This window comes from Leptidea sinapis, chromosome 11 (assembly GCF_905404315.1).
Source record: "Leptidea sinapis chromosome 11, ilLepSina1.1, whole genome shotgun sequence".
In the NCBI taxonomy this organism is placed as follows: Eukaryota; Metazoa; Arthropoda; class Insecta; order Lepidoptera; family Pieridae; genus Leptidea; species Leptidea sinapis.
This window is the reverse complement of record NC_066275.1, coordinates 1510534-1527936: the sequence shown is the minus strand read 5'-3', so window position 1 is coordinate 1527936 and position 17403 is coordinate 1510534. Positions and strand designations below refer to the sequence as shown.

Here is a 17403-nt window from a genome sequence, read left to right as displayed (position 1 = left end):
AATATAGAGAAATACGATGCGATCTTTGCTAGCTCGTACGAGCGATGAACAAATAAAACGGTTCCTTAAATAATAAAATAATATTTTACTACAAATACCATTCTTTACTATCATCCAGATCTCGATAATATATTAGTACCTCATTTTGAAACGGGTATTTTACGCACAATACTTTCATATAACTAAGCTTTTTATGTAATTAAAACTTAATTTAACGTAGCATAGTTCCCTTCATAAAGACTTAATAATTTACTCTAGTCTTAGTGTTAAATTCTACATTTTGTCAAATTTATTGACTGTTTCGTATGCCTTGTTATTATTTTTTGAAATGAAATGTGTAGATTTGTACGTGTGGAACGAAAGTATGAGAAATCGTAAAAAATAACTGTGATAGTAATGTAAATTTCATTTCGTGCATATTCATTCACATAAATAAGTTTCATGAATTTTAAAATAACGCGAATCAAATTTATCAAAATTTATGAATATAATTTCATATAGTCCTATTATTGAGCGTTTTCTTCATTTTTTTTCGAAATTTAATTATTTTTTATCTAGGCTATTGAAAATATATGCCGACAGCACAGTTCCAATAGGTACATAGGCATAGGGCAAGCCAATAAATTATTTGGATCAAATATATACCATATACTCATAAGGAAATTTCCTCTGTATATTGAGAATAGAATTGTAATTGTATCTTAATATAAATAAATCGGTCGTTTTGCCGTTAGACTATAAAACAATTAGTATGATGCTAGAATATATTGTTTTCGATTAATTATTACTTGTATTTAAATATCGTGTATAAATAAAATGTTATTCCCTTCAATATAAACCCACTATGCATTTCTAGTCAATGTTCTAATAAATATTTTACACGTTAAGATTGTTCTTTTTAAATTTGTAATTTTAATCTATGGTATAAAACTTACTCTGTTGTTGTTCAAGTAATATTGTATTGACATTGAATTACTATCTACAATTAAAGTTATTTTAAAATTAAGTTATGTATATAAAGGTTTTCTAAAGAATTGTGGTTGTGTTTATTATATATTTTAAAATGTGAAGTCATTCAATAATATATAGTCGGAAGGATACATAATATAAGATATTATACAACTTTTGTATTTTTGTTTCTGTATTTTATTATTTTAAAGATACGTTTTCTTAAGTAAAATCTAATGTTGATAAAAGGCACTGAAAACTCAACATATAAGCATGCTGAATTTTTATTTATCCTAATGCGTAGATATGTAATGGCGTTTTTCTACTATCGGATGTTAGTTTTGAATATAATACAAAACCTTTGAATGAGTTAAGCCTAATATATCGTTATTTACTTTTACTATACACATATATTTTAAAGTTCTCAAAGGCACCCAATCAGTCTTATTCATAAACGCAGTGTAAAGTTACTCCAAGTTAAAAAAATATGTCTTTATCTTACCATTGTCACTTAATTAATGAATTAATTAATCAATTTCATGACAGGGAGAAGGCATTTTGAACTTGGAGTAACTTTACATATAAGACAGAAAGAGTGTAAACAGTTGCTTATAATGTGAAGAAAAGATGGGATTACATGGCGTTTGTTGGTGTAAGCGAATCACAAGTTATGTTATTTCCTATGTTATTTATTCAACCACTCGCGCTTCATATAGATATGTATGATTTTTTTCAATTTATAATTTTTGTTTAGTTTCTACTTCGCAACGCCAAGTCGTAGATTAAATAGGAACAATGATTATTAGAACAACAAATGCGTTCACACATCGCATTTCGACGCCATGTAAACGCTTCCTTTGCTCGTTATTGTCAACCAATGGCAACACTCGAAATCAAATCAATGGCAGTACTTATTGCTCCGGGCGAACACCAAACATACTATTAGATCTTGTTATTAATGTAATTCTATTTCTAATGAATCAAAATATTAACCGAATTGCTTCACAATTATTACTTTATTTTATTTAGAAACTTTATAGCTTTGGCTATAGGAATGAAATTTATTTGTTGTAGAAGCATATCTAGTTTTATGTTTCTATATCCTGCGTTATATCTGCGCTATTCAGTTATATGTGTAGGATTTTTTGTCCTTAACAAGATATATGCATACTGGGTCTAATAGTAAATGTTTATAACTGAAAAGTTTAAGATAAAGGAAAATTACAAAAAAAATGCCGGCATCATTACATTATTACAACAGGTCACTACAAAGTCAAAAATTTAACATTTAAACATTCTGAAGTTCTCTGCTAAATGCGAAATATATTACTCTCAAAGAGAATATTATAAGTATGAGATGTAGTTTTTGAATAACTAACTTTGCACCAACTTCAACAAATATAAAATATTGTTTTTACTTTTTAATTATCTTGTTTTAAACATTTTTTTTGGTGTGGGTATTTTTTTTTTAATATTTGTTGGCAAGCCATTCGACTCACATTATTTCATTACTGAGTATATTACTTTGGTTTATCGTTTTTAAATAAAAATGTTATAATTTTCACTAACTTAATATTTATTATTTACATTCCGTACACATAGTACAAGGAGCTCTGTTGTAAAATATTTAAATGTATGTCAATATTGTCTAACAATAAACTATGCCAAATAGTACTTAATTAAGGGTCTTTCGCACTTACTGTAATAATAATACCAATATCATACCATGTGTGTAATCAATGGGGAACCTGTTGTACCTAGGACAGTGTTTTAGATATCTATTTTTTATTTTATTTGACGAACTGTACTCAAACCACTTTTGCTTATTTTAAAAGTTCAATAATTTAATAATGTATATTTCATACTTACATGTGTTTTATTAATTAAAACGTAAAAAGGGATTTATGGCCAAGGTACAACATACCCTATGTACCTAGGCCAATACTATGGGGTACCTAGGACACATTGAGGAATTAAGGGTTAATTTATGAAAAATATAACTATTCTTAACTTAAACCGTTTTATTCGTTTAAATAACATTATTAACAAAAAAATAACTCAAAATCTGAACAAAATCAAAATGATATTCATAGTTTCTTTTTTCTAATGAGACAAAGATTTTATATTTTATTAGGAATACTATATTACGTGAATGTGAAATAATTTACAGAATACACGAGACAATAGAATTTAACATCGCGGGAATTTTTTAAACCAGCCTAATGGCCTCGGTACACATAGTGCCAAGGTTCAACGGGTTCCCCTACTCCTCAACATTCTATAGATCAGTTTCCAATTTATATAATAAAAGAAATTATCAAATTAATAGTACAGTGCACCAAGGGGAACATTCTAGTGATTCCTACGAGAGTGTCTTTCCCGCAGTTTGTATTTTAAAAGAAATGGGCAAAAATTGATTTACGTCAAAATATTCAATAGAAATACTCGCCTCTTGTCTATAAATTTCAACAAGTTTTTTCCTTGGCGAACAATACTATATTTCCGGAGGATAACATTATATCTAACATTTGAGACGATCGAAAGTATAAAAATCTAAGCTTAATTTAGATAATTTTCAATTAACTTATGAGAATGTGGTGGATTTTATATTTTTTTTCATAGATACCTTTAATCTTCCAAACTGTTTTCACCATCATTTCGTTTAAATACGAACATTAATATTACAGTGAGAACGAAAGGAGCAAAGAACTGTACTTATATCAATAGTTAACATTGTTACATAGTAAACGAATTTCAATTTCTACATAATATTGTATGGTAAGGCTGGTGTACTAAGTCTAATCGTTCACAACGATGTACTATGAAATAAAAACAATTTATTCGAGAATGTATTTCATTAAGTATCCCGCTGGTTCATCTCGAGTAGCTCAGTATCGCTATCATGATGTATGTCAGATGTGCAAAACCTGAAATAAAATTATAATTATTAGTCGTATACAACATGCCTTTTTACGCACTATACACGTATACTTTAACAATATTTGTATATCTTATATATGATGTAAAAATGTACACGTTTACCGTCTCGCAATTCATTTTTGTGTAAGTTACTAGCAAATATATAATTAGCAACGTAGCAGCATTATCTGCTGTACAAACCAGACATCTTAATGGTCCTTCGAGCCGGGTGTGGGAAACGTTATTATCAAAATGTGGATGGCATTGACTCACGACGTACCTCGTTTTCACAATATTAACAATATTGAAAAGTTTCTAGAACCATTACCTTAAACTGGTAACTATTAAAATGGTGAAGTTACTTTCAATACTCTGTGCACTGTGAAGAGAGATCCTTATAATAGGATTTGAATTGCCGATAACGAATAAGATCTCAAGTGCAACAAGGTAGAATACGGAAGAAACTTCCAAAGATTTCCAGGTTGAAAGAACATAGGTGTCTTCAAAAAAAGCTACGTCATTCTTAAATAACAAGAAAAACGAGGGTATGAGCATCAGCGATCATCCAATACACATTGTGCAAGTTCGTCCTGTTTACTGATATGGAGGTATTGATACCTATGGTTCACGTATGCGGATTATATTCAAGATCCCATGGAGTACCAATAAGGGTCACGATAATTTTTTGAAGTTTTTTAAAGGTCTTTGTAATAATTTGACAGAATTGTGCGATTATTTGATCCTTATAAATATGCGCAGAGGTTAAGTTTATGCATTGATTTCGCAGTGGTTCTGTCTCATTTCTGTGTAGCAGAATTTGATGAGCCGGTTGGTTAGACTATCAAGAAGCTGTGGGTTAGATCTCCGAGAAGAACCTATTATTTTTGCCCTTGTGATTGTTTGTAATTTCAATCGCGTATTTTGCAGGTGGTGTCATTTATTAATCAATTAATTCCAATTAGGTAACAAGAGTGCAAATTGTATCTACCTACTTGTTTTCCAAATACTCATGTACATTTCACCAGTGGGAGACTTCTTTGCACAGGATGCCGACTAGATTATGGTCCTATTACCATAACGGTGTTTATTTGAAGCAGTAATGTGTAAAACTTGCTGTGTTTCGGTCTGAAAGGCGCCGTAGCTAGTTGAATTACTGGACAAATGGGACTTAACATCTTAATCTCTAGGTGACGAGCGTAATTGTAGTGCCGCTCAGTATTTTAGGGTTTTTCAAGAATCACGACCTGACTTTCAGCAGCACTGCATTGTACTGGGCCATCAGCTGAACGTACTGCTAGTCTCATCCTTTATTTTCATAAAAAAAAATTCGAGGCTTACGAAGACACTTTAAAGGTGTAGGCAACTTACATTGATTTGAAATAGCAGAGCTATATACTGCCTTTTTGCCTCTGATGATTTCGCTGTTGGAGCTAGCCTCGGGAGTGCAGGCAACAATCTGAGTTGGATCACTCCGTGTATAAGTGAACGATGACCACGATTGCCAGAGCTTTGATGTACCATTCCATTCTCTTCGTGCGAAATCAGCTTGAACCTAAAAAAAAATAAATACGCTTCAAATTAAAAAAAAATATCTTAAGTATTTAGCTTAAATAAGCTAAACTTCATATACTTTTGAAGCTTTAAATAGAAAACAGTATCTACAGTGTTTGGCTTTAAACTTAGTGCATTTGATTTTATATTTTTCATAAGCATTTTTTTACATTTTGTCATATCATTTCTGTAGGTAATGGAATAGACGGCCAAGCGAGCGTACAGGCAATTTTACATGATAAAGCTCCGCCGCATATTATCCGAAGCGATGCCGGTGGTTACGCGCTTTACCCGACCCCATGTTGTATCGTCCTGTAAACACGGCGCAAGGATGTTAATTTCTCAATTTGCCTGTGCGTGGAAGAAAATTCCTTGAAAATCGCACTGTGGCGGCCGTGTCCACGTAGCTACATACGTATCTATCTAACATACATACGACCATAAAATTGCTTGCCGTGTACGCTTGTACACGGGAGCGATGCTTGCCGTGTAGGTACGCTTGTTCGCGGGAGCGTATGAGAAGTCCAAACGTAAAAAGTATCAATTTATACCTCATAGCAAATTTATGTTTACAAATAAAATTATTTGATTGATTAATGAATTGATTTATTATTATAATAATAATAGCATATTCCAGTAGAAGATTTTTTAAATAAATTACAACAACAAAAACATCTCAACCGCCAAATAAGCCCCATAATCATCCGTTAACAGCTGACATACCTTATTGTCACCAACTGTCCACTGTAGTGATGGCGCTGGTAACCCTGACGAGGAGCAGTTCAGAGTAACTCGCGGTGATGACGGATCGTTTGAGGTGATGACCGTTAACTCAGCCTTTGATGGTGGCACTAAAAAGATTGTAATTCCATTAATATGTATTCCATAATCCCTTGAAGCGTAAGTGGTGTTTTCTGTTATCTTTAGGTACTAATCTGAGTGTTACAATAAAACAAAATCAGGCAAACGGGTGACCTGGGTTAACATCTACCTACCTAGATATTCCTTATAACTTGTTTTGGTATTATAATATGAATAAGACCTAAAAATTCACAACTACGTACTTATACGGTGTGTTCAGAGTTATTTTGCCTCTGACATTAAATGAGAAATAGGATTGCGATTAGGAAATCAATTAATTGAAAAGGTTTGCCCAATCGTGAGAATATGGAGGTACTGTCTCCCGTATGACAAGCCCGTTGATGAGGAAAAGTAGGTGTAATAGTGTGTATACTGAGAGACAATGTTTACATTTTTTTTTCATTTGCACCTGATGATTGCCGTAAAAACTACAGAATTGTAAATGAATTTTAAAACTCCTGTTATTCAAAGGATAGTACATACCTACATCAATGCTTTAACATTTGGAAACACGGCAGACCTAAAAATTCACAATGTGGAATAAAATGTTTCAATCTGGATCCCCAGCTATGTGTAGATACCTCGTTTTATAACATTTATAGAATTTAAGAACTTTAATAATTTTATTACTATCTATCTATCTAAATACTTAGTTACGCCGGTCCAACTCGGCTGAACGTGCATGCGTTGGCACACTGTACCCCGACGTAGTGCTGATTGTGCAGCCATTGTCCCATAACTATCTTTACTTATTATTAAAATATTGTTTTATCAGTCTTGTACCAGTTATCATGTGAGTAACATTAAATATTGTGAAATAGAAGTGCTTTTTAAAACTCTAATCGCGACGCCCGATATATAACTTTTTTGCAATTCTTTATAATTAATATTTGGACGACCATGTTAACTTCGCCCCTAGGCAATGAATCCGGGCCTTTTCAGTATGAGTGTCGGAATAAACGCGTTAGCACCGGCGTCAACAAGGCGGTGGTAGATTCTGAACACGATGGGAGAAATGCTATCCAGTCCGCTCGACATCCTCTAACATCTTGGGAAAAACTTCTGTCGTAAGATACCATTGCACTATTGCTTTTTAAAATGTTCCGGTTTGAAGGGAGGCTTTCTATGTGATGAGGGAGTTCTACTTATAATATGCAATAATTGAAACTAGAAATCTCATCAAACGATCTGTTCTCAATTGCCCAAGGGCCAGCACATTACCGACACACAGTTCTGACTCTTGTTTAGTACTACTACTAATACCAGATCGTATAATGGCACCGAAGACGAGCGGTAAGGCGGCAAAGAAGTCCGGCAAGGCGCAGAAGAACATATCCAAGACTGATAAGAAAAAGAAGAAGACAAGGTAGGAAAGTTACGCAATCTACATTTTCAAAGTGCTCAAGAAGGTGCACCCGGACACCGGTATCTCGTCGAAGGCCATGTCGATCATGAACTCGTTCGTGAACGACATCTTCGAACGTATCGCGGCTGAGGCGTCACGTCTTGCGCACTACAACAAGCGCTCCACTATCACATCCCGTGAGATGCAGATCTCCGTGAGACTCCTGCTGCCCGGTGAGCTGGCCAAGCAAGCGGTGAGCGAGGGCACCAAGGCGGTCACCAAATACACGAGCTCAAAGTGATGATGAAGAAAGTGAGGACGACACAAATACCGCCACATGGTGTTGTTAACTCGTAGAGGCATTTTTTCGCACTTTGTAGAAAAATATTACACAACTTAGGTGTCGATAAAATAATATTATAATTTTATGACTAGAAAGGCTAAGCAAAACTGGCTTCTAATAAAATGGGGTCATAAATAAAGCATGGTAATACTTTAAGCTGGCCCGAATTCGAGCGCTTTAGAAAGCGCGGGTCCGGTGCACCTCAGTATCAGCTCGAACCATTTGACTGCGTGCAACGCAGAGTTGCCTGAATTGTCGGGGGATCCAGTCTTTGTGAACGACTAGAGATGCCGTTACGAAGTGATGTGACATAAAAGGCATTTATTTTCTCAAAATTGATTCCTTTAGAATTCTTTTTGATGTCATTTCTTATACTACTAGATACTACTACCGCTTCGGAAACAAATGGCGTTCTGAGAGAGAAGAAGCGGCGCAAGAAACTCTCCCAGCATTCTTTTTTTATGCGCTCTTTTCAATAAAAATATACAATATTGTACAGTCACTATAAAATAATCACAATCTAGTCCCAGGCTGTCCGATCATTTAGATATTCAGCAGTGGAGTAATAGGATTTACGACAGAGCCATTTTTTTTATAAAACATTTAAATTTATTTATAGATAATGCCTGAACAGTGGCTGGGACTTTATTATAGAAGTGTTTACTTTTACCCTTAAAGCTATTATGTATCTTATGGCTTTATTATGTCTCTTATACCGCATTTATCACGGGAAGAGTTCCGAAGAACTGTTAAATCTGACTTGTGCCGTCGAATGTCACCTTCGAACAACATGCTACAAACTTGGATATCAGCCTCTCCATTTGGATATCCAAAGGCTGATATCCAAGTTGTGTGGCGTACCGTTACAATACGATTTTCAAGAAACTTGCTTCCACGTACAGCCAAACGACTATACGACCTTCATTCAAAGCGGCCAAATGCGATTCGGACTCACTCATGAAGGGTTCCGTAGCATTAAGTAATATAATAATATAAAAGTTCGTTGTAAGTGTAGTTCGTTGTAACTTTAATCGATGTTTTCATAATAGAGTATTTTTTTTACATTTGAGTTGATTGAATGAAAGATAAATTCCGGTTTACGATTTATGAAGTATTAAAAAAAACTACTAACTAGATCTCGTTCAAACCAAGTTTCGGTGGAAGTTTGCGTGGTAAGTACATCGTATATTTTTTTTAGTTTTATCATTCTCGTATTTTAGAAGGTACAGGACACACACACACACACACACACACACACACTTAACCACTTTGGAATTGTCTCTCGCGCAAACTATTCAGTTTAGAAAAAAATGATTTTGGAAACCTCAATATCATTTTTGAAGACCTATCCATAGATACGGGTGGGTTTGGTAAAACTTATTGTTTTTTTTTCCGTTTCCGTTTCGTTTTTTGCCATTTGGCTTCGGAACTCTAAAAACCGCGTAAACTTTTTAAAAGGCCGGCAGCGCTCTTGTGATTTCTATGATTTTGCAGGAGAATGTGGCCGGTGGAGATCAATTAACATCAGGCGATCCGTACGCTTGTTTATTCTTATCTTCCATAAAAAAAACGCATGGAAAAAGCTCTCTTGGTATATGATATACAAAAAGATTGGAAATAAAGATGAAATATGTCGTATCTACGCAAAACATACATTGATATTCTTGACCCTACGATAGTCTAAAGAATCTTCAAAATGCCTAAAATGCGATGCTATCAGCCGTTGAATTTTAGGCTTTCTACGAATGAATGTGGTTTTGACCTCGTAGGCTGTACTGGAGTGAAGTTTCAATGAGTTGCAACTAAAGATAAGCGGTGTTTAGAAGTAGGTTAGCTTAGCGCACCCGAGAGACACCTTGTGAAATGGAAAATAATAAATGAACTCACTTCTTTAAATAATTATTTTGTATTCACTTTCGAGAGACATTTTATTGAATTTTAATAGGAGAGAAAGCAATATATTATGTAATATTTTAATCTTTATTCCTATGTACTTACTGGGTTTGTTCAGAGTTATTTTGCCTCTGACATTAAATGTGAAAAAGTATTGCAATTAGGAAATTAATCAAATGTAAATGTTCGCCCAATCTTGAGAATATCTAGGTACTATCTCCCGTTTGAAAAGCCCGTTGATGAAGGAAAAGTAGGTGTGTATACTGCGAGACACTGTTTGCATTTAATTAAATTAATTTTAAAACACCTCTTATCCCAATTTTGTGTCGTATTTTCTAATAAAATCAGAGGATAGTCCTTACATCAATGTTTTAACATTTGGAAACTCGGCAGAACAAATATCTCTATTTACACCAAGTAATTTTTCGACCATCAAAGAGGTTATTGTTGGTAGGTTTGTAGGTACTATTGCCTTTACGAAACAGTATTTCATGATATCTATTTAAATAGCTGTTATTCAAGTAAAAACGTACTAGTAGTATTAAAAGTTAAAAAGCAACAAAAGTTTATCTGTTGACAAATCTTTGTTCACAATTTACGACTTTATGAAGTTACGACCAATTTTTTATCACTTGGAAAGAATTTTGTTTTTCCTGAATTTGTTCTTACCTTAACCCCTGATAATAGGTTTTTTAAAATTCCATGGTGATCGATTTACAAGTTTAGGCTTGAAAGCGTTACCAAAAACTTATATTCGGATTTATAATATTAGTTAGGATTAGGATAAGTATTGAGCCCTGAATAAAAGAAGAACTGAAACGGGTAAACTCCCGCTTTAGAACTCGTTGCACTCTAATACTCCTTAAGGCGACACTTAAAGCCAGCGACCTTGAGCGATATGAGTTCACGGCTGCCGGCCCGCCATCTATGTAACAAAGCCAAAATTTTCAAAATTCTTGGGTGGAAAACAGTTTATATGCTTACAATCTTCGTTATTCACTACTAATCTGAATAAATGAACCTACACAAAAAAGTACAAGCTATAAGAATAACTTTTCTGAGAGAAGTACCAAAAAAAGCGTCACGCCATGCCAAAAAACTTGTTTAACTTCAAAGAAAAGTGGTAGTTCAAAAAGGCTCGGCAGTGATAACTATAACCAACAGCAAGCATTAGCAACCTACAAATAAGACTTAAGGATGCGTGTAACAGGATTAAGTAGTGTTCATAGCTCGAAATGCTATACTTTCACCACAAAACTTGTCTAAAAACACCATGTTTGCGTATTTTCTGCTTACTCTTCGCCTGAAGTATATTAAGTATTATAACTTAATTATTAATTCTATTTCAATTAATAAATTATAATATGAACAACAATACAATGTCTATAATAATTATTCAATGGGTATTGTAAAAGTATAATCACAGAGTTGTAATATGATAACGTGCCGTTATTAAATAAATTATTTATTATTAATAAAGAATAGGATTAACCATCAAATCCAAATTTAAAATAGGTTATAAAATCACTTATTGAAAGACCTGAGAAGAATGGGCGCAACAAACTCAGTGGGCTTTTTTTTTCATAAGAATGGTTACAAAGTAATATATTATAATTAAACTTATTATTTTTGAGGGCGGTTGCACCCAATCTATGTTATCATTAAGATAGTCATGTATGTTATATTATTATCATCATGCGGGCTCTCTGATCGTTGGGATCTCTCAGCTAATATCAGGATGATGCTATTAGCTGAGACTGAGGTGATGGATCACCTGATAGTATTTTTTTACTTTGAGTGCTTATTACTTCTTTCGTAACAACATAAGTCAACAGAAAATACCTATAATCGATATTAAAAATAATAATTTTTCCTTTTCGATGCTGCATGAGTCTGCATGACGGTCAGAAATACAGAAATAACTTGTCCGAACTTACCTAATACTCTCACGTGGAAGTCCTTTTTTCCCATTCTAAACATGGGTCGCTCCCCAGACACTTCACACGTGTATGTAAAGTCGTACAATGGAGGTTGATACGGTTCCAAAATCAATATGCACCTCCCTTTTTGACCTTTATCTGTAGTAATAGCGCAGTCTACGTTCATAATGTTCTCTGGTGTTCTAAATATCTCCGTCCGAGATTGTCCATGTTTCTGAAAATGAATATATTATTATATTGGGAGAGTTTCTTGTCCGCGCCGCTTTTCCTCTCTCTGAGCGCCATTTGTTTCCGAAGCGGTAGTAGTGTGTTGTATATTAGAAATGACATCAAAAATAATTCTAAAGGAATCAATTTTGAGAAAATAAATGCCTTTCATTAGCTCCAGACAACGCATACACTTAGAAGCCCTCTGACAACGTCTGTACTCGCCAGAGCTGATCCCACCCGACTTCTATTTCCTCTGCGATTTGGGTAATATTATAAATAAAAAAAAACTTTCTTAACAAACACAATGCCTTCACACAGTTTGCTAAGTCCATGTCCCCATATACTACACTATACAAACAGTAATTCCAGTCTGAAGTTGATGGCTGATTTGTACACTTCTATAGCTGCTACGGGGTCTCCAATCCGTTGACCGCGTACTAAATCTTTCATTCTAGGGAATGTAAAGAAATTGTTTGGGCTCAGGTCAGGACTGTGCGAAGGATGGACCATCAGCTCAACATTTTCCTGCTTCAAAAAAGTATTTAATGAGCCGTATGTCTTCCGAGCCGTATGGAACGGCTCGGAAGACATACAGCTCGCATTATCGTGATGTAAAATAATGACATCACATATCGAAACAAGTTCGCTGAGACATTTATCTTGAGATAAGCCGCGACGAAAATTGTGACAAATTATGGCACGGAAATTATGACGCGTGAGCTCCATTTCTGTTAACGACGTGTCAACTTTAAACCAACATAGATTTTGTTTTTGAACTTTTTTTTAATTGTGCCTATGACATTAATTAAGATTCTAAGAGGCCAGTATTCAAATCCTTAAAATGGTTTTATTGTAACTCATTCCGAAATATTCTATTCCCGATCATTTCAGTGTTGCCCTCGTAATATTTATTTTATTAATTATTAATTTATCGCGTGCGCCAATCATGAGCATGTCGGTGACGCGAACACATAAGATTTTCCCCTACCAAAAAATGCCCAACGCGGCTAAATAAGTATTCACTTAAAAAAAACGCGCAAAACCTTAATTTTCATTCAAGTGGGCTTCATAAGATACTTAATAGCTTTAAGGGTAAATGTATAAACTTTTATAATAAAGTTCCAGCCACTGTTCAGGTATTATCTATAAATAAATTAATTTTTTTTTAAATATCTCTGTCGTAAATTCTACTACTCCACAGCTAAATATCTAAGTGATCGGATAGCCTGGTACTAGATTATGAGTATATTTTAGCAATAGCAATGACAGACCAATATTGTTTATTGTATAGTTTCTTGCGCCGTATCTAGTATATTAGAAATGACATCAAAAAGAATTCTAAAGGAATCAATTTTAAGAAAATAAATGCCTTTTCTATAATAAATCCAATATTTAGATAGGTAGGAACTGATAAGTTGTTTGAATTTCTTAAATATTTGATAAGTAATAATGTGACTCAAACCAAATTCAATAACAAGCATCATACAAATAGTTCCATACTTAATATTTCGTAACATCAAAACTCAAGTAGTTAATTAAGCTTCCTTTCATCTATTGAAGCTATCATGCTGGTATATGGTAAGCAGGAACTGACCAACGACCGACGGATGAGACACATTAGACATTTAAAGTTGATGAATCAAAGAGAGCTAAGAAAAAAGTTAAGTTTTCTCATTGACTTGATGTTATTGGCTCTGGAGTCACTACAATTGATGTGGTTTTCTGTACCAAATAAGTTGTATGGAACATTTTAGTAGAGCTAAACAATTTGTTAAGTGATAACACTGATATCTGGGATTCATTGCACAAATAAAACTGAAACGATTTAAAAACATAACAAATTGTTTAGATTTGCAATTTCTTATATGCAAATATAGGGGTTGAGCAGGCTATCAACTGTAAAGTAGATCATGTAGATGAAGCCGCGACCTGAGAGTTGAACAAAGCATACAAGATTTTATAAACGATACGTCACTCGAACGGTTGTCTCAGTTGGGAAGAGCGCTCGCACAGAACGCGATAGGTCGCAGATTCAAGTCTCGCATCGTTCATAAAATTTTGTTTTCAGTTTTATTTGTGTGTGTTAGTAGAGCTACTCAGTCAGAATTCATAAAACATACAATGTAGTTGTACGAAATTGGGACAAGTCTTTGTATGTTTAGTTTACTAGGGAATTATTATGAGATGACGTAAGCAAACCTACGATCACTATATCTTTGTTATTCATGCTATCTTTCGTGTTACAAAATTATTCATTAAGTTGTTGTAGGTTACAGAGTCACATAATTTACAGAACTTCTATAAAATTTATTTAAGTAGGCGGTACTGTGCGGAAATCCATAATTAATTCCGCCAATATTTGTTTTTAAACAATTTGACACATGTTTCGCCTCTACACGAGGCATCCTCAGGACGTGTTGTCTCGCCAAAATCTGTCGAATTGTTTAAAAACAAATATTGGCGGAATTAACACTAAAGAAAACTTAAATCATTTGTAGAACTTCTATGGCAAAAATGGAACTAATTATCAAAGGGTATGTGAAATTTTTAATTAATTGGTACTAAGGCTGTAATTTATAGATCGTAGTTAGTCTTTGCTTCGACCCTACTAACATAAAACAGCTATAATAATAATGCTATTTCATAAATATATAGTCAGGTCAAAGTAAGAATCTTAAGTTGATTAAAGAATGGTTTACAACTATCCGTTATTTTAAGACTACACATTGACTTAATGCTTTTTCGCATGAGTTTCCCTAGAAAATTATACCGTATCGTAAGTTGGATACAACGAATCCATGATATGCTGTCAGGACAGTTTGTCTATTAGCGACTTTTGCAAGCTCATAAAGTGCGCACGAGAATTTATTTATCTTTTTACTTAGTTCTATTATATGTTAGTACCTCCGCTTTATAGGTCTCAGCCTAAGAGTCTAATATAAAAATTACATGACATTGATTATCAAAACTATTTTTATTTATTCGCAAATTTTGTCTTCTGTTAATTTTAGGCACTTAACAGAAAAAGAAAATTTTGCCGAATACTTACCAATGTTATGATATTATGATTTAATGTTATGTTATTATTATTTTCCTCAAATTGATAAGTGTATTAGTTACTAACAGATTTAGTTTTTATTTTTATATATTTTGTATATATATATAATTTTATTTTCATTGCCAAAGTTAATGGTAGTAGTACACTTGGGGGATTATAAATATATAAATATTTAATTCTCGAAGTCTGTGCCTCGGTGTCTAGAGAATACCAGTGTTGAGAAGTAAGATTTCCCAACATAACGCTGACTAGACACCATTTTGGTTCTGTAATGTCCATAATATTGTTATTAGTAATAAGATTTCTGTATTTTTGAACCAAATAAAACTTTAAATTATTATTATTAAACTTCGAGCTGATACTAGGGATCCTACATTCCTAGAAAATTGCCTAAAAAGTACTGTCGCAACTCGACAATTCACTAATTTACGATTCAGTTAAACTCTACCCACATGTTGCATAACCTATACGCTGAGACATAATAACAACGCTTTATCGTCATGATCAACAATTAAATAGCGCGGATCTTTGACTCATCATAGTTCCTCTAGCATACTCTTAAATTAACAGAACAATTCTCTACAATTATTTTCATTAAAAATGTCCTCGTTCTCGTTACTGTCATTAAAACGATTGGTGCGTGGGATTAAAAGTTTTGCCTGAATAGCAAAATAAATATAAAAACAAACAAATGTAGTTGTAGGTGTTTCGATAAAGATATGTAATATTATTATTTTCCAAATCAAGAATATTAACTGTAGTTTGTACAAATAGTCTCAGTAAGTATTCAATGCTTACAGAGTTGGAGTCAATTCGGTCCCAACTCTTGTTAATTTCTAAGTCATGCCATCATCTGCCCATTGAAATTATGTGCTAAGATTCTCGAAAAACCCAAAATTCTGAGCGGCACTACGATTCCGCTCGCCACCTTGAGACACAACATGTTAAGTCTCATTTGCCCAGTAATTTCACTAGCTACGGCGTCCTTCAGACCGAAACACAATAATACTTACACATTACTGCTTCACGGCAGAAAAATGCGCAGTTGTGGTACCCATAATCTAACCGGCATCCTGTGCAAAATATGCTATTTTATTCTATAATTTGATACATAACATTCTAGCATTTTAACGGTTTAATAGAAAATAGGCACTTGGAGTAGTTCTCTCACCTCGGGCCGGTATATCATGAACTGTTGGCCGTTGTTATATAGTCTCACGGACTGCAGCGTATCATTTCTCCAGGTTTCCCAGGTGCAAATCACTTCCCAACCCAGGTCTGCCTTCCATTCCCCGGTTACATCCAAATCAATAGCTGTAATCGTAAGCGCTCCAACTGAAAATAATAAACATCCTTTAGTTATTATTAGCGGTTGCATTGCAAAATACCTTAGTCCTATTACGTGGTAACCCTGTGAACGTATTTTATTTCCAACCGAAAACAAATTAGAAAATTCTTGGGTTGTTACACTATATCTCTTTCTGTAATAGGCTTAATAATTATGTGCCGACAATAAAAGGCTTATTCAGAATCAATCACATCGTTAAAATGTAGCAATCACATTAAAGGGTTTCCAAATAATTAGGACTAAGTTTATACATCACAAAATCTTTAGGTGGCCCAATAGCTTCAAAGTATTCTACATAAAACTAATTTCGAGTCAACTTAATACATCCAGGATACGCCTTACCGTACAGATGGCAATAAATAATCTAAGGTATATTTGGATTATTCGACGCCATTGCGTTCTTTTTTATGGACGAGGAGACGAGATCATAAGTAATCACCGCTGGCCATTATCTCTCCCAATACCAGGGTACCTACAAGATCGTTGCCGGGCTTTTAGATGTATGCATGAGCTCTTTTGAAGGTCTTTGTATCTAAGAAGTAAAATAAAAAGAACAAACAAACATATTTAAAAATGAGAAATAAAATAGTTCATCCAGAAAATGAAGTTACTCCTCCAATCTCAATTTTACTAACCTTAAACAGTAAAGTTGTTTAAGTATAAACGTAGGCCCTTATTGTACATGTTATTTTACATTTAAGAAAGAAAGCTTATCCACTCAAATCGGCCTACTGGGAGTGGATTAAATAATTAATATGCAAATGACGGGAGCAGTATAAACGCGATGAGGCAACACCACCACGAAGGCCCGTGTGCATTAAATGTACCTACAACATTATTCTTATTAACTGATAATTTTTATCCTTTCCTGCACGCAATTACGTTGTTAGGGTTCCGTAGCCAAATTGGCAAAAAATGGAATCCTTTTATTATATTATTATTTTTACTTATAAGAACTATGCTGTTGAAACTTGGTAAGAAGATGTA

General features: G+C 33.9%; 1 protein-coding gene and 1 pseudogene across 1 annotated transcript in view; one reads left to right on the top strand and one right to left on the bottom strand.

The window, feature by feature from the left end:
* Positions 1-2506: 2506 nt before the first annotated feature.
* Positions 2507-17403, bottom strand: part of LOC126966811 (uncharacterized) — a 28925-nt gene continuing 14028 nt past the window's right edge. Inside the window, exons 2-6 of the mRNA XM_050811069.1 lie at positions 16240-16403; positions 11798-12014; positions 6142-6269; positions 5236-5419; positions 2507-3875 (exon numbers count right to left, since the gene is read on the bottom strand). Coding sequence (XP_050667026.1) covers positions 3823-3875; positions 5236-5419; positions 6142-6269; positions 11798-12014; positions 16240-16403 — 746 coding nt within the window. The 3' untranslated portion in view covers positions 2507-3822. The remainder of the gene's footprint in view (positions 3876-5235; positions 5420-6141; positions 6270-11797; positions 12015-16239; positions 16404-17403) is intronic.
* Positions 7554-7925, top strand: LOC126966812 (histone H2B-like; annotated as a pseudogene).